General features: G+C 42.1%; 2 protein-coding genes across 7 annotated transcripts in view; both read right to left on the bottom strand.

Moving 5' to 3' along the window:
• Positions 1-98, bottom strand: part of PDPR (pyruvate dehydrogenase phosphatase regulatory subunit) — a 34,996-nt gene extending 34,898 nt beyond the window's left edge. For all 6 annotated transcript variants that reach the window (XR_003257202.1, XR_003257201.1, XR_003257203.1 and 3 more), the window contains exon 1: positions 31-98. The gene's annotated coding sequence lies outside the window, so the exon portion shown is untranslated. The remainder of the gene's footprint in view (positions 1-30) is intronic.
• A 231-nt stretch (positions 99-329) lies between these two features.
• The window catches only part of GLG1 (golgi glycoprotein 1), a 48,651-nt gene continuing 21,104 nt past the window's right edge, over positions 330-27,876 (bottom strand). Inside the window, exons 8-25 of the mRNA XM_026088589.1 lie at positions 23,583-23,704; positions 22,823-22,924; positions 20,700-20,853; positions 18,871-19,008; positions 17,248-17,334; positions 16,294-16,356; positions 15,495-15,608; positions 14,993-15,081; positions 14,002-14,119; positions 12,935-13,027; positions 12,261-12,398; positions 10,790-10,913; positions 10,316-10,458; positions 9,978-10,079; positions 9,297-9,404; positions 8,522-8,642; positions 6,507-6,613; positions 330-5,989 (exon numbers count right to left, since the gene is read on the bottom strand). Of these exons, the coding sequence (XP_025944374.1) occupies positions 5,822-5,989; positions 6,507-6,613; positions 8,522-8,642; positions 9,297-9,404; positions 9,978-10,079; positions 10,316-10,458; positions 10,790-10,913; positions 12,261-12,398; positions 12,935-13,027; positions 14,002-14,119; positions 14,993-15,081; positions 15,495-15,608; positions 16,294-16,356; positions 17,248-17,334; positions 18,871-19,008; positions 20,700-20,853; positions 22,823-22,924; positions 23,583-23,704 (2,091 nt within the window). The 3' untranslated portion in view covers positions 330-5,821. The remainder of the gene's footprint in view (positions 5,990-6,506; positions 6,614-8,521; positions 8,643-9,296; positions 9,405-9,977; positions 10,080-10,315; positions 10,459-10,789; positions 10,914-12,260; positions 12,399-12,934; positions 13,028-14,001; positions 14,120-14,992; positions 15,082-15,494; positions 15,609-16,293; positions 16,357-17,247; positions 17,335-18,870; positions 19,009-20,699; positions 20,854-22,822; positions 22,925-23,582; positions 23,705-27,876) is intronic.

Raw genomic sequence — 27,876 nt, forward strand, 5'->3', positions numbered from 1 at the left:
CCGGGCGGGCCGGGGGCGGCGGCGGCTCACCTGGGGGCGGGGGAGGCCTGACTGACCTTCCGCGCTTTACGGCCGCCACACGGGGCGCGACAACCGCCCTGCGCGCTGCGTCACCGCGCACGCGCCAATCCGAGCCCGCCACCGCTCCCCCCGCGCGCTTGTTACCGGCGARGGGGGAAGCCCCGCCCCCCGCCCTGAGGCGCCGTTAGCGAGGCCGGAGGCTTTTCACCGTTAAAACATGGCACRATTAACAAGTGAAAGTCAAACCGAGAGCGAGAGGGAGCAGGCTTCGCGGCAATGACTGGTAAAAAAACTCCCAAAACAACAAGTAAAAACCTGCAGACTCTTTTTATTAAATTCTCCCATTTCATCTGTACAGAAAAAAATGCACATTATGTTCAGAATCTCAGTAACATCTCAAAATTACACAGCATGAACATGTAAAAACAAGAAACGGCCAGGATTTTATACACAGAAAGGAAAACAATTTACAAAAAAGTCTCGTTAATGTCACATTTGAAAAAAAAAAGAAAGACTAAGTTCAAAACAGCTTTTGCTGTACAATATGAATTTGTTGGGTCTCGTTTGTACACTATCTGGGGAGGCTCGCGATACCATCCCTACGTACTAGTCACAGATCACTAAGTGTACCTGTATTATCCCCCTCTTACCCTCCCCTACAAACAAACATTTCTACTTTCTCTGGTATTTTTTTTTCTTCAGTCCAACACAAAACATTAGTCACAGTTTCTGATCGCATCCGTTCAGCACAAGTGTCAAAGCATAATCTAAGGGCAAAAGTCACGCCTTTCCCTTTTCCCCTGTTTTTGTATTTTCCAGGCTGCCAGCTACACACGTGCTTTTATTCGGTAAATTCACTGGGGCAATGGGGTGGGTTTCGAGTGCAACCACCCACCCAGGAAAAACCCAACTGCGAGGTTTCTGCAAAGAGGCAGTGGCAGCTGCTTGCCGCCAGCCAGAGTGGCAAGATATTCCCTGCCCCTAAGGTGAGCCCTGCAGGTAACCCTCAGGGGCTCTACGCAGCAGACGCGATGCAAAACGCTACCAGGATCGGGGAGGAACAGCTGTGCCAAGCGAGTCCGCGTTCCCTCCCGTCGGGGTGAGCCGAGCCCTCGCTGCGAGTGGGGTCCCGGCTATCTGCACGCACCCTGCTGCAGTGGCTCATTAGCGTCAGTTCTGGCCTCAACGTGGAAAGCCTGCGCAAAGATCAGTACCTGGGAGCTGCCCTTAAGAGGCTAAAAACCGTATGCAATAATGTAATTTTGTACAAACCAACACTAAAGCAGTTGGGAGTCCACAGAGCTATTTTAATGGGGACAGAAGTGTTAGATGAAATGCTCTGATCTTGTACCACACTCATGGACTCGCACACCCCCTCAAAACTACCTTTGTAAATCAAAGCTGGTGAAGTAAAAAAGCACTACGATCTTCTTTCAACTAAATAATAAAGTTGTGTTTTAACAGAAGTCACCATCCACCTTGAACACACTTCTACCACATCAGATTCAAGTGATCTCTCTGGCCTATCACATTTTCTTCCCTACTGTACCCACACACAATAAGTTTCTGTACTGAGACTTGAAGACTGCTGTGTCAGAGTCCTCTCCGCTATTTGCGCACAATATGCTTACTGTGGATTCTTTCAGAGCAAGATGATTGTATTTGCATGGATTTTTAAATGTCAGATTCAGGGCGAAATGCTTAAATGATTTTGTTAGAGAATTATTTGAACTTCAAGAGGGCTTTTCAGACCCTCTTCAGCGACACAGACACATGGGTACTCAACTTGCAGACTAGCTGGACATTACACGAAGTGTAAGAAATATTGTTCCTATCCACATCAGTTACAACAGCCCAAATGACAAAAGCAAGGCAAGGGGAATCCAAAGTCAGAACAAAGCCAAAGGACTTGATTTGACCCACTAGATAAACAATAAATAAGTTTTTTTCTTAAAGTCAACAAGAATGAACACTAATGGGCTAGCCAGAGTGAAGTAGAGGTGTGCATGATGCACAATCCCCCTTACCCATGTCATCTAAACACATGCTGTCAATTGGGAAACGCAAGCTAACTTATTAGCCCTTGCAGCAGGAGGGAGAAGGAGAGCTGCATGCCATGCTGGTTATCAGTCATCTACCCTTTCCCTATATCTCCAGGAGCATCAGCGTAACCAAATCTAGAATAAGCTCTCAGACAGAAGGTGTTGCTATGACAAGGAGAGAGACTTATGCAGTACATGGTGGAACGCAGCCTTCTCCACTAAGAGGTGAGGGTCATAAGGAAGGAGGACCAGAAGTTTTGCTCCAACTCTTGGCTGACACAGGCATTTCTAGTGCTCTCAATTAGATCATGAAAGTTAAAAAGGCTTCCTTAAATTAGAGGCGACAGCAATGTTTCTTACCACCATGTATTTCTTTCTCTGCAATGGAAAGTGGTTGCCTGCAGGCAAGATGTTGTGTTGGCAACAGCACAAACAGGTTATTTTTGGAAGAGCATTTGTGCAAGGGTTTTTTGTGCTTTTGAGGCCTCTAGATGTTTAGGTATACGTGAAAAGTAGGAAAACATTTCAAGACTGGGATTGGTAGGTTTCTAGTCACTAAAAAAGCATACTTGGTCTTTAGCAGTGTTAGGAGGCCCCTTTGACCAGGGTCATAGCTTTAAAAGCTTTGTCCCTGTGGCAAACAAAAGGCATTTGAGGGAATCACGCAGAAATTTTAGTATTCTACCTTTTGCTTTGTGGGCCTCCTGATGCATACCCATAACACTATCACCAAGCGCTCACAGTGAAACCAAATTCCCAGGTGAACCTACTGACAGTAAGGAACACTGCAGCCTGGAGCCTCCTAACGCAGCTCTCCAGGCACCGGTGCTGTCTGTCGCTTGTTCCATTGGGGTGAAACTCTGTTAAGCAATCTTCTTAGCAGTACAGGTGCCCAGCTAAGACGAAAGTCTCGGCAATAAGTCACCCAGGAGGGATTGTGACTGCAGGCAGTTAAGGACCGAGAACACTGCTTTAAAGAACATGAGTGCATGGGCTTGCATGTGCTGGCTAGAAGTAGCCACACATTCCAGGGAATAACATAGACTCTAAACCATTTAGGGCACTGTTCTTACTCCTGTCTGACGAACATTTAAGTGTCATGCCAAAATACATCAGTGCACTGCCTCCAAAACCAACAAAAATACAGGAAACTTGCTTCCTATATCTTAACCTTCTCCAAATTCAAAAGCAAATAACCAGGGGCCTTATTTTGGAAAGTAAAGACAGCGGTTACTTTCAGAGCCTAAACAGGGATTACATTCAGAACTACGGCTACAAACCTGCAATGCTTCACTGCAGTGCCATTTGGCATTTATGGCAAAATGCTATTTCTAGACAATACACCACCTAACCAGGCTTTTCAGGCTAATCAGGTTACAACATGCCTCCTCCAAAGTCACAAGTTAAACCCTCCCCCTCCGAAGAGCAAGCTAATTATGCCTGACAGACATTCAGAAAGCAGTACTTGTGCCAAGCAAGCAAGACTGTGAGCACCGATTCCATTTCCCTTCCCTGCAGCTCTGCAAACACACTCCCCATCTCTCCGGTAGTAATTCATTTCAGCGCATTTCAGACTTTTATAACTGCCAAACTAATATCTGAGTGTGTTATACACCTGTGCTACCTCAAGAGACGTGATCAACCATTCCTCTTCTTTCCAGTTCATGTTTACAGAGAACCAGTTAACCTGCATTAGCACCAGGGAACAGGGGTGAGAGAAGGAACTGAGGCTTGATTTCTTTTCTACTTACCACTTAACTGGAACCCTATCATACGCACCAGTTCTCTGTTGAATCTTCATTGCTCAGACTTTCTCTATTGCTTGCCTTGTGTTCATAATACTTTGACTTAAAAACAGAAGAGCTCATGAAAGACTACCAGTGTAAGTCTACGACTACATCACTAATTGTTTGCTGTCCATCCTCAGAGTGGGACAACAAAGACACGTTTGCAAACAACTTTGTACACCTTTCTAGCACTTCATAAAGGCAGCAAAAGCCATCACAGTATTTTGTATGCACGTCATTCTGTACTCACAGCATCATTAAAATCAGCTGGTCCACATCCAAAGTGCCTCAGATCATCTCCACTGCTCCCCTAGAGAACAGTGCAGAGGATTGGAAATGTCAGATCTTCCCTAGCAGTGCACTAAGTGGGAAAATAAAGTTATGGTTCAAGCTTCAGCCTAAGGTGGACAGTTTTAGGCACATGATTTTTACTGCAGCACACACAGGTGAGCATATCTAAAAGGCTAATAAAATACATCCTATTGTACATGTTGACTCTCATGCAGTCACTTCTAGGTTTCAGCAACACACTCAACCTAACTCTTCAGGTTTCAACCACAGCACGTGGCCTATGACCTCCTCTCCTTGTATTTGGGGAACAAAGATGGTGGTAAGTAGCTTTCACAACTAAAGGTGTAGCTTTTACAAGACACCTTCTTTGGGCTTTCAGGTATGAGTATCAGGTTCTGGAAGTGTAACTATATATAGCCTAAGTGTGCACACTGGTGGTAACAACATGAAAGCTATTTCCCTTGAAGATCCAGACACTTCTGCCCTTCGTGCAACACTATCATCCCTCCTCCTCTCCTGCTTGGTATCCTGGACCAGCACCTGTGTCCTACATCCCAGGAAATGCCAATTTCTATCATTAATCAACTGTACTTGTGGAAACTAAAAATACTCTTCAGTGCTTCAGTTCAAGCAATTAAGACCCGGACAGGTCAGTTACAAACCACTGCACTAACCCCAAGCAACCATTTTACAGTTGAGAGATGTTGAGTGTTCAATCGCATCCCACGTCACTGGCAAAGCACGTTATCGCCAGTACGTCAATACCATCTGTAGACAATTAATTCAGAAGGGTAATAGCTCAGCAGCAGCAAAGTAAAATAAATGGAGTGTTACAATTTTTGCGCATCATCACTGATAACGTTGACTGAGTAACTGGTCAGGGCACTTAAGGCCCACTGACAGCAGCACTGTACACTACTGACAGGCTCTATATGCCTTGTGTCTACACCATGTCTTTAATCTACTGAAATACAAGCTGTACAGCTCACATGGTATTTGATCCTGGTCAATATTTTATTCTATCTTGCAAGTGGTAGAGGAAGAAAGGGAGGACATCTTTTCAGCCAAAAAAATCCACAGTAACAAAAGCAGGATATTCACTAGAAGATAACACCAGTGACTGGTGTCCTTAGGTTGTCCAAGACTATGCTCTGAAGATGCTTTACATAAGATGAGCAAGATGTCCAAAACAAGGCCAACTGTGGTGTAAGATGCAATTTACCCTTTAATTTCCTGCCTCAATTTCACCCAGCCACAGAGGATGACTATATTTCAGTATGAACCATTACCTAAGTCATACAGTTGGTATGCAGATATATGTCTTTCTTTAAAAATTTACTTAAAAACTGCTTGAGCTGCAGGTCATGTCAGTCTGATTTGGAGAGTGAAGGCAGTTCCAACAGTACAATAGAGACTTGTCTACAGGCAGGTAAACGAGAGTCTGCTAACAAAGGGGTAACGAAAGCTGCTGGCTGGGCTGCCAATGTTGCACACAAACTTTCATAGGATGAAGATGCCGTGGATGAGATCCAGGATGGGAAAATTGAGCCAACACCTGCTGCTGTTCTAATTTTTTTTTTTTTATTCTCCTCTCACAAGAGGGGGTGGGTAGACTATACAGAGGAGGGCTGTACAAAACTGGGCACTGGGCAGGCATTTCTTCAGCAGGCAATCCAGGCTCTACCTGTCCTTGAGCTCTCTTGTCACCCGCTTGGTGATGCGTCCACACATCAGGCCGATCAGGAAGAGTACACAGATGCCCACCGTGATCACAGACAATATATAATTCTTGGACGGAGAGGTCATAACTTGCATGGCAAGGTCAGAAAAGCCTTCTGCTGGGGCAACCTAGGGGGGGAGAAGAGAATAAATGAGCCAAAGAACTGTGCTTTGCATGCGACTCTCAGACAGGTCATTTATGAGTTTTAATCTCTGCTACTGCTATTGCCTCCTCCCACAGTCAGACTTGCCCTGAACCACAAACAAGCAGGCCTGGAATGATTCATCTAAATGAACAACTGCTCAGGAAACAGTTTTATAATAGGAAGTTCTGGTGATCCCACTCATTGCCCTAGACATTCTCTACAGGAGATCAAGCCCTGCATGTCCAGAAGACGATTTAATTCTGCACCGTTGAGGATGCATCCCAGACACTGAGGAAAAAAAAATATATAAATAAGTAAAGAAGGAGGCCTGATTTCACATTTCTGGATTAAACTCAACGCTGTACTTCATTCAAAGACACATGAATTTCACTACAGCTCAGGAGCTCAGGCTTTTAATAAGCAGTTTACAACACATCAGTTTAATGAAAGAATCAATGCCAAAAAATGAGGTGGTTTACTGAAATGCTTTACGTATTCACCTTTGCGGCATAGCTCCACATTTCAATACGATCATTAAGGCGTTTCTTGCATTCAGGCTGCAACCTCACACGCTTATCTTCCAGAGCTTCCATTAAGCATGACATTTCTGTAACGTGTAGAAGATAGTATTACAAACTGGAAACAGTGGCTTCAGTGGTATGCTAAGAGGAGGCTGCTAGAAAGGGACGTTCCAATTCAAGACTGACAGTTACACAGCTTTTTAAACAGACTAGCTAATCTGATAAAGAGTCTACAAAACCCTATTTTACTCTTGAAGCTAGCAATTCAGCAAAGATTTATGATTAATGTGTTCTGAGAGGCAAGGAATTTTGACTTCTAAAGATAAAGGATTGACGTTATATATCCAAGATGTAGTTCATGTGATTTATATGAGATTAAGTTTTATAAATCTGAACCTTTATTGAGCTGTCCTCCAAATTCTGTGCTACTACCCTTTAACAAGAACTAAGATCAAATTCAGGAAAAAAACGCAATAAATCTGCTTAGGATTGTTAAGCGTTTTTCTTAGTTAACAATGTTTTGGGAAGATTTCGCTTCCTGCATTCTCAGAGTTCTGCGCAGAGGAAATGGTATTACAGTGTACTGGGTGCCTACAGACCTACTTGGCTAATTCATAAACTCTGTTAGAAGTTCAAACGAGACACTGACGTTTTGTGTCCCCTTTATACTTATGCTGCCTTACTTGAATAATCCCTAATTGGATGCTTTCTGCTTTACAATGAAGAGTTACTTCGTTCATAGAAGGCAAACAGGCTTTAAACTTTAAATTAACCCCAGATTTTTAAACACAATTGTTAGTTCAAACACTCAGTGGCAGATCCCTCTTTAAGCTGGACTTCTGCATATCTTCAGTGCAAACACACCAGAACACACATCAAAAGAATTAAGACAAAACAAAGGATATGCAGAATTTCAGAAAGGCATTCAATAACCACCATAAAAGAAAGATAATGACCAGGAAAATACTTGGCCTGCTATTTCAAGTGACATACACATTCAAGAAAATAGACATGTTTAAAATTTTTTTTGCACTAGCTTTTCTTAAACAGCCATATATACTAGCCAGCTAGCTAATACAACAGCAGTAACAAAGGGCAAGAGCTTGACCCCAAACAGGAAAGAAACAGGTTAGGAAATATTTAGATAAAAGTTTCAAGTGGCCTGAACCTGCTGCACTCTGTCTTAGAGGACTTGAAGGCTTTGAGATTTCATCAACCATTTCAGCAGCTATGTGAACTTAGGAAACGTAGGAAAGATTGCCTATCTTCTGGCAGACTAGAGAAGAAAAAACATGCATCTTTAAGCAGAGGAGGAAAAAAGGAGGATCAAAAGACTTCAGGGCTTAATTTTATCCATCAAAAACACTGAAACAAAAAAGCAAACTAGGAACAATTACTGACACAAAGAAGTACCAAGAGGGATTTGCCAAGAATGGATCTTGTGAAACCAGCCTGATTTGTTTCTGTAAGAGGAAAAACTTAGTTCCAGTAAAGCTTTTGATACAGTCTGATATAACACTATCGTAAGCAAGCCTGGGAGCTGTATCCTATACGAAGTTGATATAGGGTGGAGATAAACATCATTGAAAAATTCAGTCCATGTACTTAAGAGCTCATTTTTCAATGGAAGGATTTACTGAGCAGCGATTTTACAGAAGGGTTATAGATTTGGCATCATGCACTATTTTCAATAATCACATGAATGATGGAACATAACATATACTTATTAAATTTGCAGATAAGGCTGCAAGGATATTATATTAGCATTGAAGAATTGCTTCCTGCCTTGGACACGAGGGAGAACTAGAACACTTCTTGACAAGGCTTCTGGTGCCATGACTTGAACAAGGGCATCTACCACCTCTGGAGCAGTTCCACCTCACTACCGCAAAGGACTGGCAGAAATATCTGGTACTTAAGATAATGCTGGTAAGAGAATGCAGCTTAAGGCCTTCAGGACAAACAGGCTGTATGCATAAAGCATAAACACTTACGGCGTCCTCTTCCTGGTGGAATGGCAGCACAGTGGTGTTTGATGTCTAGAGCACAGGCTGTGTGAAGCACTGGGTCAACAAATATATCTGCTTTGCTTTCTTTCAGCATGTTGAGCACTTCCTGGGGAAGGAAAAATTACAGGTGCATCACAAGAAAGGAGGGAGAACAAAACACCACAGATCATACGGCTCAATGTTTCTGAAAGGTGGATCATCTCTTAATCCATGATCACAGAAAAACAATACCATTACTAGATGTGAGCACAAATGCTGGTTTAGGCTGGATTAAATGTCCTGCTTTATAAGCGTGAGCATAGTTTAGTTCACTAAATACCCATATTAACATAAAACTCAAGCTCAATATACCAGAGCTACTTCAGTTAGAATTGAAACAAATGCTACAGCTGTGGGGGCAGTTCACACGACTCAATCACAGCCAGTGCCTAGGCCATATTCAGCATTCAGGAAGCTTGCTTAACTGACACAGCGGCAGCAAACAGATTAGTAACAAGAAGCTTTGGCAACCATAATCAAGAAAGGATCCAAGTTCTGGAACAGGAAAGTATACTGCATTGTAGGAACAATTTTCACTGGCAAATTGAAATTGAAATGAATTGCTGCAGGCCAGAATTGAGATGGGCAAAGAAATCTGCAGAGCTTTGGCTTCACACTAGCTAGAACATGGCCTGGGGTACGATCTGGAAAAATACTTAAGAACACTGACTTCTGCAGGGATGGGATGCCTTTTAGGGCATGTTCAATTTAATTCCTTTACCTTCTTGCACATTTCAGTTTTTATTTTCAGCAGATTCACTTTCAGACATTCTTCCACCTGCCCAGTCTGCTCCTGAGCTGCTGCTTCTTCTGCACACAAGTTGGAAATCTATTTTGAAAAAAGTATTTTAACATTAATAAATAGTACGCAACAATCATTCTGCCTTTCAACACATTTGCATCTCAACACATTAATCCATCACAGGAAATCCAGCCTGGCTCATTCAATACACATATTCTTCTCTTCTTAACCCAAAATCAAGAAATACTGTTAAGACATGAAATAAGCAATACTTGAGACATGGATTATTATGCTATTAAAAGTAAGAGCTCAAAATTTGACTGTATTCCAGTTAAGATTGACAAGGCCAGAGAACAACAACTGACTGCTCACAACAGCAATGCAATATATTTCCATGGTCATAAGTACTGATGAGATGCCAGAAGCTAAATTTTACTTCATACTAGCACTGTACAGGAACGTGCAATTCTCACACACTAGGCAAAAGTCACAAGCAGAGAACCTGACTAGCTAGAAGCAGCTGAAATTTTTTTTGTTTTGTATTAGGAGAGTTCATGTCTTAAGAAACACTAAATCTGTTTCATGACAAAACTTCTCAATTCCAAGCTCCTATGAAGAGTTTTCATCCTAAACAAGCAGCTGGGGAGTTATTCCTCCTACCTCTTCAGAACAATGCATCTGAAGCTGGGGATCCAGCCGATAATCAAGAGCTGATTCCTGGATTATCACTCGGATTTGGTCCTCACAGTCTGGAGAGAGACGCTATTAAGCGGAGAAAGTCATTAACCCACTCCATGAGCTTTCTTTTCATAAATCAATCACCTTGCATTTTAATCTGTGTAGTTTGTAGTAACTGCACAGCAGCATAAAAACTCATTTAGGTACAGTACGTTACATAGGTTGAACACACCACAAGTCCAAGTTTCATCTGGTATTCAATGAGCGTTGTTCAGCACATTCCTGCACAGTCCCTATTTACGTGCATCATCTCTACTCACCTGGTCTGCGTATTTCAACTTCAGGCACGAGATGACTTGCCCCTCTAACTCCGTATCATCCTTGGCTCTACTCAGGATATTTTGGCAAAATTTGGGTATGTCTGCTTTGCAGGCCTTCCGGAGCACTGGATTTAAGCGGTAATCTAACCAAGAGAACACAAGAGAACTTCATCTCTTCAGATAGAGCATAACACTCCAAAAGAGCTTTGACAGAAGCATCTCCCAGAACTACTGTTTTGGGGGGAAAAAACTAGTAATTTTTCACAGGAGAATTTTAACTTGCAATAAGTGCTTCAGAGGAGTAAATGTAATGCATGCTGGCTCTCAACAACGAGGCTGAAGCAGCGAAGCATGCGCGCTGACAATTGTGAAAAAGAATAAAATGAAGGGAATAGTCCTCCAGTCATGCAGATCACCCATCAACTCAGGCAAGCAGTTAATTTCTTTATTTTCCTCCCCACAAGAAAGGAATACCTGTGTTCTGTGTAATCTGGCGCTTGGTAATCATTTGCTTGCATTTAGGATCCATCACTTCGCTGTTCTTATTCTGTTTTAAACACTGCAACATGTTTTTTGAGTCTGCCTCTGGGCAAAATCGCTACAAAAAAAGATCAAGTTTCAGCACTAAGCATTTAAAACATCACATTCATGGAAGAGAATATCCACACACCTAACCTGGAGGTAGAGAGAATTCAATTCTCCCTAGCCCCAGCACCTCTTATTAGTAATAACAGTGACGTTCTCTAAACTCACTGTGGACTTGAACATCCGTATTTATGGAGTGTGAGCTGAGCAGTACAGTCTTAACTAGCTAAGGTTCTAGGCTGCAGCTTGCATTGGCAGTACCAAAAGCAATTTGCCTTTATTTTCCATTCATAAGTTACCACGTCTTTGAGAAACCCGTATCAAACCAGATCTCATACACTACTGCTTTCAATCCCCTTTATTTTAGAAATTAAAACGGGAACCTGGTAACTCCATATACTGCTGTTCTCCATAACAGCTGGATGGACAAAGTGACAGGTAAATACTTCATGGGTAACGCTCAGGACAAGGTAAGACCATGTAGCACCAGAGAGCTGCGAACAACTCACTGACACTAATTTGTCCATTCCTGTCCTAAATCAGAGTCAAAAGTGAGTTAGCTTACCAAAAATTTGGACTAAGTCACTTGTTCCTTCTGTTAGAAATTAATTCTGTGGTTGTAAGATAGAGCTGCTGTATTGATAATACTATCTTTGATGATGTTATAAGTCTTCTTTTAAAAGCATAAACCTGTTTCGGAGAGCCATAAACTCTCAAGATATTATGCTTCAGCCACAAGAAGGATTCAAAGTACTGTACAGAGCACACACATACATAGTAGTGTTTCAGGGCTTGTAGTTCCAGCTACTATGCAGAAGTGTTTTGTATTAACATTCACAGCTGTTTTTCACATGGCACCACTTTAAGCCAGCATTTCTTATCTTAAGTATCAAAGTTTTGGCATGATTTTGCCTACTCTATCAGTTTGATGAAAGCCTGCACCAGGTCAACAGTGAACTTAAGAGGTTACTCCCCTCTGTAATCATGGTAACTTCTCCACCTTTGCTAAAGGCCAGTCCACTGTAGCAAGAGGACTGATTGGATCAAAGCTGTATGAGAAGCCTCAGCACACCAGACTAATGCTTCTGGCACTTAGGGAGACAAATATGTTTGCGCGCAGGCTTTAATCAGACGGGTATTTGGAGGAAGCAAAGTTGAGAGAGAAGTGCCCTAGAGAAACCTCAACCTGATTCAGAGTTAAGAATCTGGTTATTTTGCATAAAGGCAATTGTATTCCAAAACAGCACAGCAATTTTGGAATGAGTCGTTATGGGAAGTTCAAAACTGATAGTTTAAGATACAACACCAATACACTCTGATAACCCAACCTCACCCTCTTAAGTCAGCACACTACCATCACCTTGATCATCTGCTTGCAGACTCTCATGAGCGTGTAGTCCAGTTCTGGATCCATCATCTCTGTCTCCTGCAGTTTAAACACCTTCTGGTGGCACCGGGTACTCAACTGCTTCTTGATTTCCTTCAAGCATTCAATAATCTAGAACACAGTATTACAACCAAGACAGATGTATTGTTCATATGATTCTATCATATGCTAGTCAAAAACACTACTGTGCTCCCTTAATGGCAGTTGTTAAAGTCTCCAATGCCTAGATCTTATCAAAAAAAAGTCACTACCAGTGCTGATTTCTAGCACTTGTTTTAAGCTCACCTCTTCTCACAGAGGGATTTATTGAGATGAAGAGGGTCACCTGGACCTACTCCCCACACCCCAAACCTCATTTTGCAGGCACTGTAGCTAAAATTTCTTTAACAATCTTTGCAGTAACTAGCAGCTAATAGTTTAGAACCAATGTTAACTAAGGAATGCCTTACTCACGGCATTACCTTCACTCATTACATTGCTTGTGAACGAGTGAAAACCCTTTAAAAGCGCCAAGACACTGACAAAAGGTTTTAGTGACATCTTAAAATGAAAATCCAAAGCTGCATTCACAGAGACAAAAGTGTTCAAAATTTTTTCCAAAATGAAAGTACAAATTAAACTGTAAATTGTTAATAAAGATCCATTACCTGAGCATTGCCATAGGCTACGTTTTGGCAGTAATTCTTGATGTCACTTTTACAAGCCTCATACAGTTCTGGTTCAAGTCTGATATCCTCAGTCTGCAGGACAAATTACAACACAAACTTTTAATTAGGATACAAAAAACCCTACTATTTTACCTTGTTATTCTATTAACTAGAACTCTCTGTTCACAAAAAGCAAGTAACTATCACAACAGGCAGATCAGTGTCTTTGAATTTAAGGGTCTTGAGGGTAAGAAATGGTGTTAGTGGGACATCTACTTTGCAAATCCACGCAACGGATCAGTTGGCTTTTTACACAACAGAAAGGGTTCTCCATTTCAACAAAATTCTAGAACTGGCAAGTTGTTCCCACTACGCCTCCTAAAAGGGCACCACTTTCCATTAACTCAAAGGTCTAAGACAGCTAAAATCTTTTTGGATGAAAGCTAAAGGACATATTGATAGCTGTCCATCCATAGTACGACCTGAAGTATGTGAATGAAGTCTCCTGCTTTCAGTGATGGCTAGCATTCAAATTCCTCCACGCAAAGGCAAGAGTGCTGCCTGCTCAGAGGTGGGCCTACTTAAGGTCAAGCATTAACATTTAAAGAAAATCTACTGGACAAAGGTCTCGTGAGTTTATTGCCACAAATACTGGCACCAGGAAGCTGAGAGACAGCCTCACCCAGCAGAACAAATGCTCCTATTTAGCTGAACACCTTACAGCAGCTGGAGTCAACATGATTGATCTGTGCTTGTTTCCTCACTGCGTAAAATGAAGCTTATATTCTCCTAGAGGACTTGGGGATGTCAGCAAGCATAGCATGCTGCTCTCTAACACTAAACACGAGACTATATTTAGGGCATTAAAACAGACAATCATTACTTTCACCGTGGAAAGGCAACTGAGCCTGGTGGTGTTAGAAGATTTTCTCCCAGTGGAAAAAACAGATTAAATGCATCTTATGAATGAGCTTCCCTTTTTTCCCCTGAGGTGGACAAAACAGGAAGCTAAAATTGAAAAACCTCACTGGAAGAGCAGGCAGATCAAAAGTCTCATGCATGCTTACCATCTCCAGCTCCTCGACACGCAGCTGCTTGCGGCACTTCAAAGATACCCTGTGCTCCTTGGCATCCTGCAAAGTATCATTGCGCACAGTTGTGCTCAGGCAGATCACTACATCCACCCTGCAGAAGAGAAAACAGCTTCTTATTCATATACTCCTCATTTATATCAACTAAGATTTGGAGGGGAGTTGGAGAGAGGAGACAGGCATGTTGGATCACCACATTGCAGAAGAAAGTAATCGATCCCAGGAATCCAAACACAGCATAAAATCTTTGTGCGTCAAATGTTACTTCTCGCCTGGGTACAGCTCTATGTGAAGTAACTGAATCACAAGGAAACCCCCTAAACCTGATGATGTCTAATTGTAGTCTGGATCAGCAGACACATGCCCTTAAGTCACATGAACACCTTAGAAAAGGCTTAATCTCAAGAATGTATCACAAGGGTGGATACACACGTGGCGTTGCAAACAACCCTTTGCATTATGGGAAGGGTGTTTATATCATAAAATGCACATACAGTCTTATTCTCCATAAACAGGATTGACCCTGTGTGCACTTTAGCCTTACATTATTGGAGTAGGCTGTTGAACGAGAAATCCTTCTACCGAAATGCCCAAGCCTGCTAAAACAAGCGGGATATTCTCCTTTCCCAGACCAGCTGACTTGCATCTTAGAAGACAAGACAATGAATCTAGCAAGGGCGTAAAACATCCTGGGGCATGCAGACCATTAATTGTAATAACTAGCTATTTTCATAGCAAGAATAATAATTAAGAGGACATGATCTTTTGTAAGAGATAAAAAGAAATACCTTTATAAAGAGGGAGGCAACGCCTCTACCTTAAGCATTTGCAGAACAGTCACTACAGGAAAACGCACAAAATCAGTCTTTAGAGGAAACGTAAGGTTTCCTGACTCATCATGAAATAATGCTATAACTTTATTATGTATTTCTACAATCAGGTTGCTGTTTGCTCAGGTGCTACATACTTTTTCTTGATGTTGGGGCAAAGTTTCAGCACATCCTCCTTGCAAGCCATTTTAAACTTGTAAGAGAACCTAAAATCTTTCATTTGAACCTGCAAGAGAAGAGAAACGAGAAGAGTTTTGGTCATCTGTAGGAAAAAATGAAAAAAAAATAAAAAATAAAAATAAGAAAATCAGCGCTGCACAGAAGAACACTTGTTGAATCACAAAATCAGCAAATGCTTTTGGCCACAACTTATCCGTGGGGAAGCAAAGGAGACACCGCACTGCTGAAGAAGCTGGGACCCTATCTACCATACCCCAGTAAGAAGCAGGGCCTGAAAAGAAGTGATCTCCAGAAGTGACCGTTTATGACCAGGCACACAAGTACAGTTAATCTGAATTCAGAAGACCACCTTTAACAAAGTGGGGAAAAAAAGGAGAGGGTTCATAAGTAGCTAATTCCTGTCAACCACCTCAGTGAGCAGAACAAGTTTCAGCTGAGAGTGTAAAAAGCATTACTTACCAGCTGAAAATGAGTAACTCCAATTGCACATTTCTCATTCATTTCCTTCTGGTGTTTGTTCTGTATCAGACACTCCATCAGGTCCCCAGAATCAATCTGGTTATCTGCAACCTCCTGAAGGATGGGTGAAAGGCTTAAAAACAAGCTACTCCTACAAGCTACGATTTTTATACTCCTTTAGTCCTCTGTGACCGGGGAATAATTCAGAGCAGTGGAATTGAGAGTCCCACTCTGTTGGGAGCTTACGCACACCATTAACTGTCCAGTGCTTGCATGCCTATACTTATACAGTGCAGAAAAGAATCATCTCAGACACATGTACACATTAGATTCAGACAGGGGACCACAGCACAGAGAGTCAATGCTTACATGAAGTATTAGAGTTTGGTGCCTACGCTGCTATTTGACTATTCAATCCTAGAGCAATGTAAGAAGTTACATCAGCAACGCTGAGCAGCAGCACAAAGTGGAGCAGCTAGACACACTGCTTGGGGGCAGGAGGGAAGGAAAAAGTTTCATTTCTGACCCACTCTGAAGAGCAACTTTTTAAATTACAGAGCACCTTTATATTCTAGTTCCTGTGCTAGGACTCCGCCACAACAGCGGAAGTACTGCATGGAACCAAGAATTCTTGATTTACTTTTTTTTTTTTTTAATATAGACTTCTGTGATGATTTTTACCTCTGGTTATACTTTTGAAGTGGAGGAAGCACACTAAGGAACTAAATATTAAAAACCTCTAGTCTTTTCCACACAGCGTTCTTTCCCAATACCATTCAGATTATCGTGGAGTACTCACGTGACAGAACGTCTGGATGATGGGCTCACAGGCTCTCATCAGCAAGGCTTCAATTTGAATGTCCTGCAGAAAACATGCAATATTTCTTTCTCACAGTGAACGGAGAGCACGCAAGGAAAACGACTCTGAATAACTGTGATCCAAGTTAAACTCAACTCAGTCTATAGGGCTTTTAAGATGCAACCCAGAGAGCTTCACCCTTCAGTTCTGAAATATCCAGGGTTTGCTTCTGCCAACAACGTGGCAAATGCAAGAAGGGAAGAACCTGGTCTCCACAGATAGAAACTCATTGCTCGGGTAATTCAGCCAGTCTCCTCCAAACCTGATACTACAGCACTAGAAACCACATTAGACCTAGGCAGGAGTTAAAGATTAATGATAGTTCTGAGCCAAATGTTTGTAACCACTGGAAGAAAGTGCCCCCTATGGCACAAGGTAAATTTTAAGATATACAGGGAACAATTTGGGGCAAGATACTCAAAACACCCAAATTCCTAAAACAAGTGAGGCTGCTGATCTCAGTGAAAAAACTAACAGTGCACTTAAGTGATTTCTTGCACAACATTTGGGATAGGGAGAGGGAAGTTGCAATATGGTACTAAACTACTTGCAGGTAAGACCAAAAACTAAGTCCCCACAACATATTTTGACTTGTACTGAAAATAACAGGGTTATCTGTGCAAAAAGTTTTAGCTTCAGTACCATCACCACTTTTAGGCTTGTGCTTGCATTTTTCCTGCCACTTACAGTCTCCAATTGTTGTTCACTTGTCTTCAAGAGCCTCCTATGAAAACTAAAATTGTACAGCATAGAAAGGCTGGCCTCTGCTTCCTCCCAGAGAGCTGCATTTCTGCATCTACTCTGATCTCTCAGTTTTTTCCAGCATTTTCAAAATGGCATGCTTAACAGGGCATGCTTTATTCTTCCCTTCATCCTAGGCTGAAAACTGCTCACCTCAGACTCCAGCTCAGTAAGGTTTCCCACTATGTCTCTGCAATCAGACACCAAGTCATCAAGATGGTCCTGAAGGCATTCTAGTTCCTATAAAGACAATCATTTTAGTATGCGATCTGAGAGCCCAAATCCAAAATTTGGGCCTGAAATATCGTTGCACAGGTGAAGCTGCCCCCCTCTTCGTAAAATGAGAAATCTCATTTAATTCCACCCCTCTGCTGGCACTCCCAGAACAATCAGTGCATCAAGCATCTTGACAGACAATCCTATTACCTGGGTTGATCTGAACAGCAAAGAGCCTTAAACAGGGTCTAAAGTCTTGAACTAGCTGATGAGAATTTCAGAGCTGATGAATTATATTAAGACATTTCATCTTCCTCCTTAGAAAGCATCACTTTCATGGTTCAGGCTCTAAAATCAGTTACTTGGTACTATTTTCTTTCCTGTCTTTGCTTCGTACAAGATCCTTTGGAGAAGAGGATCAGTAGTCTTACAACTTTACATACATGATAAACTGAGGATTACAAGCAATATTCCACAAATCTGCACCCTAGCAATGTGAATATTAGCACTTGAGCACTGTCAACGACCTGATCCTTCATTTCTCTAAAAGCAGCAGCCTCCCAAAATAGTGTACTGTGTGAAAGCAGTTAAATGGTTGTTTTGAAGCAGTTTCTTTTGTAGCTTCAAAACATTTGTTCATTCAAACAGTTCTGAATATGGGGAATGTTGCATTTTTCTATTTGAACATAATACCATCTCTGAACAARGCCATATTTTTTCTATTCAAATGAAAAAATGCAAAAATATTACCCCCCCCCCAAGTTGCACATTTTTCAAAAGCAGTGCAAACATGCCAGTTTGAGTTTCCCTAGTTAGGTTCTGGGGGATTTTATTCTGGTTTTACTTCGTTCCACACAGGGGTGGATACATACACAGTAGTGACCGAGAATGTCAGGCTAGGATGTTACAGCTTGCTCTCAAAAGTTGCACAATGTGCTTTCATGTCTGGAATACCGCTTACGGTTTGCCTTTGACATTACCTTTACCTAAGGATAACGACCCAAACTACCAGTCTATGATAGACACTTCAAAAAGACAGTGGTGTACGCTCTACTGCATCTGCTGTTGGATGTCTCTGCCCCTGCAGCTATGCTAGGGCAGAGCAATTTAACATGAAAGCATTTGCTGAAACTTTGTTAAAGAGCAGCAGATGTTAGTTCAGTTCTTTATAAACACAGGAAGCATGTCAGTATTTGCCAGATGGAAATGGGATAAAGTTTACGTGGGAAATGTCAAACTTGCAATAGGATATTACAAATAAGAGTCAGGGCAGGGGGGTGGGGTTGCTTCATTAAAGCAAAGTCCTTCGTGTTAACTATCCCCTTTCCCCATCTCATTCCACTACACAATTGAATACACTGAAACCATGCTGTAGGTTCAAAGCTTCTTCATATCACCGCAATCTTTCAGCCTAGTGTAGATCATGTTTCAAAACGCATGCATTTTTAATATATTCTCAACTATAAAGATCCCAGCTAGCTACAAGATGTTCCGTCATCCCTCTTTTGCCTTTCCTCCCGGTAAGTTTTGCAAACAAAATGGTTTTACTGTACACCGTACCTGTCCCGTCTCTGTTTTTTCACTGCACCATTTCCCTAAGTCAACCATACACTTGTCCTGGAGGGCCGGATCCAGTTTCACATCCATGGCTCGCTGGTGGAGGATTCTCTGGACTTCTGCTCTGCACTCTCGTGATAGCTGCAAGGAGGGAAAGAGAGCTTTGAGCATATGGCATATCTAAATTCATACAACACACACAAAATATTCACTGGCGACTTACTGAAGGTGAACACAGACCACTATCGCCAATCCCAATAAGTACAGAAAAAGTCCTGTACTGCTCAACATGAGCCTATCGGTTACATGAAACTGGTGCCCAGACAAACAACCCAAACTCTAAAAGAGTTTGGACTTCCGTTGTTGTAGTTTGGAGGAAGGCTCCTTTCACTCCAGTAAGGGAAACTATATTCTTAAACCTTCATTTTACTCTTAAATAAGGTGTCAAAGTGGGTCCCTAAACTAACTGCTGCACTGCCACCTTCGTTCAAAGCTACAGACTACATCTGGAGAAGAAAGTCAACGTAGCTGATGTTGTTCTCGATACCAAAAGGGTACCGAGCAATATAGTGCAGCTACAACTTCCTTTCTGCAATACCCACTGCAGCACAGGGGAGCCAGCGTTTGTCAAGACTAAGGAAAGAGACAAATTGTAGAAAATCAAGGGACACTAGTATGGTGCTCGCCAGACCTAAAAGGCACTGGTAGAAGCTAAAAACTTCACATACTTGAAAAATCCAAAGCACTGGAAGTCATCTAGTACTTTGTGGACAGCACTGGAAATAAGAGGACAGATCTAATCTGATGAGTTTGCTTTCAAATGCTAGATTTCAAAGTGACGGCTACTCCCTTAGCCTACTTTCCACAAGAAAAATACATTTAGGAGCCTTTTCTCTCTCTCTCTGATAGATTATTTGCAGGGGGGCTATTGATTTCTTTGGTCAGCACTAAAATAAAACAAAATTAAAAAGTCAACTCAGCACACTAAGAGACTGCTTTTTAAAAAAAAATTATTCCTAAAAGAGCAGCTTTCAATCGATAGTTGACCTCTGCCACAGAAGACCTTTTACATCAAGTTGCAGGAATTAATTTTTAAGCCAGTCCACTGTGTAATCCCACCAACTCCTAGGAGCTGCGTACAATGCCAAAAGAAATGAGACCAAGGACCCAGCTGCTTTCAAGGGAGGCTCAGTGCTTTGACAGAGACACGAGAGGGCAGCAAACTTGAAAAGAGAAGCTCTGAACCAAACAAATGTGGTTATGGTAGATCTCCAGCCTGCAGGGCAGCAAGGCAGACCCCCACTGTCTTGCTTAAAGACAGCATAAGCATATTTAACAGTACAGTACAATGAACTGAAAGCATATTTTATACCAACAGAAAGAGTGTAAACTTAAGTTGCACTCAAATCGAAACATAACTAGAATCAGCCAAAAAAAAAAAAAAAGCTGGACTCTGAAAGCTTTTGTTGCTCAAAAGCAAAGCAGCTAAGGTGGCTAGCTGCAAGGAATCAATATACTCTTTGGAAAGAGAAGAGGGAGGGCTTACGCTGTGTCTAAGCAGATGCACACAAGCGGCTGCCGGCACAGTTTCTGTTGCAGGCAATTGTCACCATCCTGACCCAGCTATTTTGCCTTATTGGAACGATAACAGGAGCCTTCAAAGCCACACTCAAGGAGGAGCTGGGCACACGCACAAGAAATATCTACAGCAAATGCTTCCAACTAGGTTTTGCAAGTCCTCGAAGGTTTAACACAGCGTGCCCAGCCTCCAAATATACATTCAACTCCGCTACCACAGGTGAAACAGTAGGGAGCTGAACTCTGGCACTTACCCTCCTTCCTTGCTCCTCTGTGCGGTACGCGTGCCGGTACAAGCAGGAGAAAACGGCCCCCGGGGGCATCAGCTCGCTAGTCTCATTCCAGCCGTGGGTATGGCAGAGGCGCGAGGCATCTCCCTGACACTTGCGGTAAAGGACTGTATCCAACCTGCAAACAGAACAGTTATCACTCACACTTCAACTTCCGTGGCACCTTCCGCACTCAAACCTTTCACGGTTTTCATATTTTGAAAATGCTTTCAAGGCAGATAAACCCACTGAATTTTGCACACCGCTACATCATTTAGCAACCGCATCTAGCCAACTGAACCAGCAGGTGGCAAAATGCCTGTCACTCAGTTTGAAATTACCTTCCTAATCTTGCAAAAATATACTAGGATCTTTAATTACAAATCAAATCTTCCACACCTCTTGAAGCACCTCTTGTTTTCTCCTACGGCATGCCAGCCAACTGCTGACACACGAGGGGAAAAAAAAAAAAAAAAAAAAAATCACCCTCCCGACGTGCTACAGCAGCAGAAAGGCAGGTACGTACCATTTGGCTTGTATAATATCTTATGCGTACTTGGTACCGCTGCCATTTTGAAATGTCACTTTCATAAAAATCTGAATTAATTATCTTCTCCTCTGGATTTGGGCTGATTTAACTGAAGACTCAGCATCCCTCGCCTTTTGCATGCAAGAAAACTGCTCTAATTAAGATGATGTTTAATTACATTAAACCTAAAAGGGATATTGCCAACTTTTTGAAATGCAAGCCTGAGACTGCTATGACACTCTAGAAGGCAAACATCGGATGGGATCTGTGGACAAAGTTACACAGTTAATTATAAGAGTAGTAAGTAAAAAGAACCATGAAAACTTCTATTCTCTGCTTCTTTCTATGGGTCTAATAACAAGGTTTTTGTTAGTCAGCTCTAGGGAACAGCGGTTAAACAACAACGTGAGCCAGTTTTGCCTAGCCTGCAATATGAATTAAAATAATCTTTACTCCCAGCAAAACACAACTACTCAGTTTTCCCTCTTCCAGTCACCTAAGTTTGGCTCAAGTAACTAATTCCCTGCCAGAAACATKGCACAGGCAGGAGGAACCCACGAGGTTCCTCCTTGGAAGGGAAACGGTGTGGGGGGAAGTAGGCAGTTATCAAGATGATTAAAAAACAGTAACAAAGCCCTAAATTCTGTGGTCCACGAACCTCCTGTATTTTAAAAAATGGTTTGCAGAGCATCTGTCAGCTCTTAACCACTGGCGATGCTGCCCGCAGGTACAACTATGAGTCAGATTTTCTCAATGTCTGATCTGAACACCCTGTGCAGCAATTCAAGGCGATGACATCTTGCCTTACTCCTTAGAGTCACCGAGAACAATTATTCCCTTTCTTGCAGCAACCCCATTTGATGCACTCTGACTTCCTTGCCTCTCAGTCTTCTTCAGAAGAAGAGCCAAATATTTATTCTTCCCTCATGGATCATGTTTACCAAATACGCCAAATTCGTATCCTCCTCCCACTCATCTTAATCCACACAGACACAAGGGGCTCTGGGGATATTTAAAACAAAGCACTGCAATCTTTTGATACAAAAAAGAGTTTGAAAAAGCAGTGCTCTGAAGGGAATTACATCCACTCCACAGGCAGTAACACCAACAGGATTTGAAACAAGGCAGAAAGAAGCAGAGAACCTCTTAAGACAGTGGCTCTTTGTTATCCTTAGTAGCTTGGTTTTCTTAACTCCCATGCTGTAGCACGCAAAGCGGACAAAACCAGCCACCACCTACACAGAAAGCGACCTTTACCTTCAGCATAGGCAGAAACTTGTTTTAATTAAATATGCATTGAACTTCAGAGCTCAAACTTGAGAGGCTTTGTAGGGCTGCATTATTTCTTCTAAATGAGTATCCGATTCAAGTGGGCATCACCCTTACTTTTCCCAACCAGCTCTTGCTTCTGCTGTTCTAGACAGATATTAATGCCCTGGAGGACTGGCCTGCTTAAAAGTTCTCTGTCTCCTTTAAAGACAAATAAGCTATCCAGGTATGCCAGGAATTGCTAATGCATATGCATGTTAGATATGGGCATCTAGAAAAATGAGACTCAACCTTATTTTACAGTACTCACTTCCAATCGCGGGATATAAAATACTGGAGCTCCAGGAGCCTATGCTCACAATCCTCTACCATCTTTTCTGTGTATAAATGCTCCATCAGGCAAGACAGAATCCTGCAAACAGACAAAAAAAAGTCAGGCAAGAGCCCGTTCCAATCATGTTGAGCTTCCCCACAACAGTTGGTGCTGTCAAATCAACGGCCTTTCCAATGAACCATGGATAAGAGGTTCAAACACAGTGGAGATAATCTTTCTCCTCCTTCAAAAAGGAGATTACATCAAAAACACTACACCACATTCACACCCTCTTAAAATCCACTGATTTAACTAACTCAAATCTGACATGTGACAAAATCATAAGAACATTTTATATAAAATTTAGCTCAGAAGACAATGTATATCAGACCTGAGATAAAGCAGACATGTCTCTGCAATATAGGTTTACTTAACTGGCCTTTCAAGGCTTGTTACTTCTCTTTGCAGTATTGCTAAAGACTTATGTAGTAAGGGAAATCAGCACATCAAGTGTTATGAATTTAACTTAAGCTCCTAAGATAGCTACATCCTTCCCCGCTGCTAAACCAGCCTTGCTACAAATATACTAGCCTGCTTATACAGCAAAAACAGAAGACAACCTGGTTCCCACCTCCAGCCCTGTATGAATTGCTAGCTTGGAGTCTCATTTCTGGACAGGTTAATATCTGTACTGGTCAGCCACATAACCTTTACGGATGCCCAACAGAAACAAAATCAATAACAGACAGCAACCTACATTGGATCTCCAGACCGTATGTGCTTGCAGGCAGTCTGTATAACCGATTCACAAGCCTCATTCAAAGCTCGGTCAATGCGGTAATCTGCACCGGGGTCAGTTTCTTGAATCAGCGTTTGAAGCTGGAAGAGAATTGTGGACAGGAAAACATGAGTTATAAAGCTCCAAATCAATGCTTGAAAGCTTCTCAGTTTGGCAATTCCATGGTAATAATGACACTAGCAGATATGAAGTCTATTCTACAGTTGCTTATTTTAAGTACTGTCAAATTGTGTGCACTAGGAAACTTTGCACCGGCAGCTCAATTGTCAGACACAGGAGTCCAGTGCTGCTGAACCCTAATTATACTTATGAAGCAGCCCAGTAACATTTGATGAGACTTGTCACGTGTTGAAGGTCAAACCTGGAGTTATTATACACCGATCTACAAAACAGATTTGATAAAATTTGAATATTGTGGTTTCGGTCCATCTTATACCTTGGTGACAACCTCATTCCATTAGGCTGATAACACCAAAAAAGCAAATTTGCCACATTTCCATGAAACTTATCTACCATTCTGAACCAAAACCCAAATCAACATTTAAAGATCAGTTGCTTGAATATAAGCAAAGCTTTAAAACATTTCTGAACTGTCTGGAGGGGAACTCATTGACTATACAAGATACAAAGTCCCATTCTGCAGATCCATAAGGCAGGATTTCCTCAGGGATGCCTGTTCAAGCTTTTGGAAACCAGGGTAACCACAATTTGGTCTATACTACAGAAAATATATGTTCTTTTAAGAAGGGCAGCAGTTTTCCATCTCTGTATCTACCTGTTAAGAGAAGCCACGGTGTAAAATCAAAAGTGAGAATAAACTTTTCACAGATTCGGAGATTACGGATGCCCATTTGAAGCTACAATATCCATGCGCTACCTTTGTGACTTCTTGCTAAATACTTTAAACTCTCATAGGTAAGCTCAGTATGAACAGTTTAAGCAAATCTTCTCATTGCTAAACAGTTATTCTGATGAAAGCTTCAGAAAAAACTGACTCCGCATAATAGAGAAACCTCATTTAGTGTCCACAGCACCAAGATCAAAATGAGGCTTAATACAGGTGGTCTTCCCACAGCCCATGGCATCTGACCATGAGTTTGGGAGACGCATGCTGGGCACAGGGGAATGGGATTTGGATGAAGCTCAAAATTACATTTCATTGACCATGTTGGGGGGAAGGGTAGTCTTCTYGGCCGCCACCCATTCAGGGATATCCCTGCCCCACTTTGGCTCCCCACCAAGCCATGAATTCTCGAAGACTGGGCAAACAGATGTCAGGCAGACTGATATCATCATCCTACAGGCAAACACTTTTAGCCAACAAATTTAGAGCAAAAAAATGAGAGCTTGCTTAGAAGGTAACTTTGTGCCGACATCAAACGGTCCACGCTGTTAACATCCTGATAGTTGCTTAAATGATTTTCGTCACTGGCCCTCAGTCCAATTAAATCAAAAGCACAGTTACAATTGTATCTTCCATCTTTCAAAGTCTGCACCTAAACATCATCCAGCACATTTTCAGGGGCAAAGCCCTAGCATCACAGAACATAGACAAAGAAAGCATCAGAGCATCGCAGAAAGTAAAAGCCAGCATTACTATTTTTATCTAGTAGGAAGCTTGTAATCCAGAAGACAGACCACATACTGCCTGGGAGGAGCACAAGTTTTCCTGCAACTTCTTGGCCTGAAGTTAATTATGCCTAATCTCAGCTTCCAAGGGATGCAGGCAACTCCGAAGAACATTGCCTGGCAGATTTAAGCCAGATTTAGTAAGTGTTGATGCAAAAATTCTTGGGATTTTTTTTTGGAGACAACACTAAAAAAAATAGGACCAAGTTTTATATGAATCTGACAGGGTCAAATAGAAGACAGCATAGGATCTAAATCCAGTTCATAACAGAGAAATAGACCTTAACAGGCTGGAGAAGCGAGAAGTGATACAACCTTACACCGACTCTTCTGCAGCTTTTAATGAAGATGATGGTAATTCTGTCGGTGTGCATACACACGCAGCCTGCACCTGCGCACACACCGCACGTAAAATGCTGGGATCAAGTCGCACGTTTACATATAAAAAGGGATCAAGTATTACGATTACTGAATTACTCCCGCAAGGAGGGATGGAAGAATAAAACCTCCAAATTTGACATTTTCTTATGAGTGCAGATTAAATAAGCTGCTTAGCCGGAGCATATCAGAGCATATCATATGTAGGCAAGATTCTTCCTCATGTCTCAGTTAAAGCAGTATTCTGGTCACTATCAAGTGCGAGATGCCAAAGTGAACAGGGTACTGGGCAGAGTTGAAGTAAACGGTTACACCTGCAGTCTAGGTATTTTGTCTCTATTAGAGTCTCCCAAACTGTACTTGCAAATTTAGGTACATACTCCTCTTTTTAGCTCTTTCAATATTTAAAATAATTTATCCTACTGCACAAGTCAATACACCCACAATACCCAATGTAGTGAAGACCACAATTTTATATCATCCACGTTTAAGGGAAGATTGGGCCTGTCTTGGGATACTAATTGATGGGGACACTCCCACGGGTCGCCTGTATGGAGTTTGCTCCCTCTCGCTGCAGTACTGCAAAGGGAAGAGCAACAAGAGGGAAGTCTTGTTCTCCTGCACGGGTCTGTACTAGTTTAGCTAGCAGGAGAGCATTGCTTAAGTAGACAAACCTAGAATTATTTTCATTTATTCAGTTTGCAGGATTTATAGCAATTGAGTCAGTTCAGTCAGACACTTCCCAGCAGTTAAAAGGGATACTTGAGCTCAAATAGAGTCATTTAAAGCTTGAATAAGGTTAGGTTCTTCATCTGATTGAGTCCTGTGTTATTTTTAATCCAAGAACCCCCCCAATGGCAAGATATGAAAGATGCATAAAAGAGAAGCATTAATAATGCTGGAAAAAAGCATTTTACTCAGCAGCAATTTCCAAGCACTTAAAACCACTTTTTTTCAGTCCTACCAATGTGGCACTTCAAAATCCATGTCTCCTTCAAACACTATTTTCTGCAAAAATTGCAATCATGATGATCACAGCTTTCATACCCCAGAGAATCTCCTTTGCTCATGAAAACGCCCAGTTGCCCGACGGGGTCAGAAGCACGTGGACCAGATGAGCAGGAAGACTCAGCAGCTCTCCGAAGCCCCTTTTCCAAGACGAAGTGGTCAGGCCTTGAGGTGGCATTTCAGAAGTACCAGAGAGCTTCCAGTCCTCTTTCTCCTTGCAATGCCATTTTGGGAACTACTGTAGGGTTCCCAAATCAAATTCTCAACCAAGTGCAAAATGTAAAGCAGGCAGCCAGCTCCCCTGACCCAGGAATAAGTGGGAGGTGAGTAGTTTGGCACTGGTGATAAAAGGGAGAGTTTTGGAGAGTTTTCCCCCCTTCCACAACTACCTCTTGCTACTGAAAAGCAGTTAGATAAGCCTTATAATCCGCTGAACTTTCATCCTGAATTGGAGCTAAATTAACAATTAACTATCAATTTATTAGCTGTATTAGAAGCCGAAAGCAGAGATAACAGCCCTTTTAGCAGTAATTATAGTTTTTCATGCTCAAGGGATAAACAGAAAAAAACAAAGAGGCCAGAGCAACAGAAAATGTATTAGAAAAGGGGTTTGCCAGCAGTGACTCTAGTACAAAATATTACTTCCATGGAGCCACACCACAGGTGTTCCACACCATCGTGTATAACTTTACTTCTTGCAGCTGTAGACCCTTTACGGGCTGGTGCTCACGATTAAGGGACACGTATATTCGCTTTCCGATGATCTATAGCCTATGGCCCGAGTGCTACAGCATCCCGAACCCGCCCTCCGTATGCGCAGGAACTCCTTCACACCAATACTATCTGTCTCCCTGTTGAGAGCAAGGAACTTTTCAAGAGTAATAGGAGCTCTACCTTCAAATTCAGCCCCTGCCTTCACTTCAGAATTGACAGGACACTGTGATGGCAGAGCCCAACTGCAAATACCCCTTTACAAGGGCACATTGCAGGAGGGTACCTGTGAGACGCTGCCATTTCACCCTTGGGTGAGCAAAATATTCAGGCCTACAGTTAGGCAAAGACGGCTAACCAAAGACTAGGAAGTTTTTTTGAACTTACGGTGTCTTATTCATGTTGCACAAAGCAATCATTCCCGCCACGTAGAGCGCTTGGCATTTTGGCAAGCTCACCGTGCAAAGCAAAGATGGGAAAAAACACACAATTTTTAGAAGTTTGGGGCTAGGCATGCCTCTTTCAC

The sequence above is a fragment of the Apteryx rowi genome, unplaced genomic scaffold, assembly GCF_003343035.1.
Source record: "Apteryx rowi isolate R43461 unplaced genomic scaffold, aptRow1 scaffold_776, whole genome shotgun sequence".
NCBI lineage: Eukaryota > Metazoa > Chordata > Aves > Apterygiformes > Apterygidae > Apteryx > Apteryx rowi.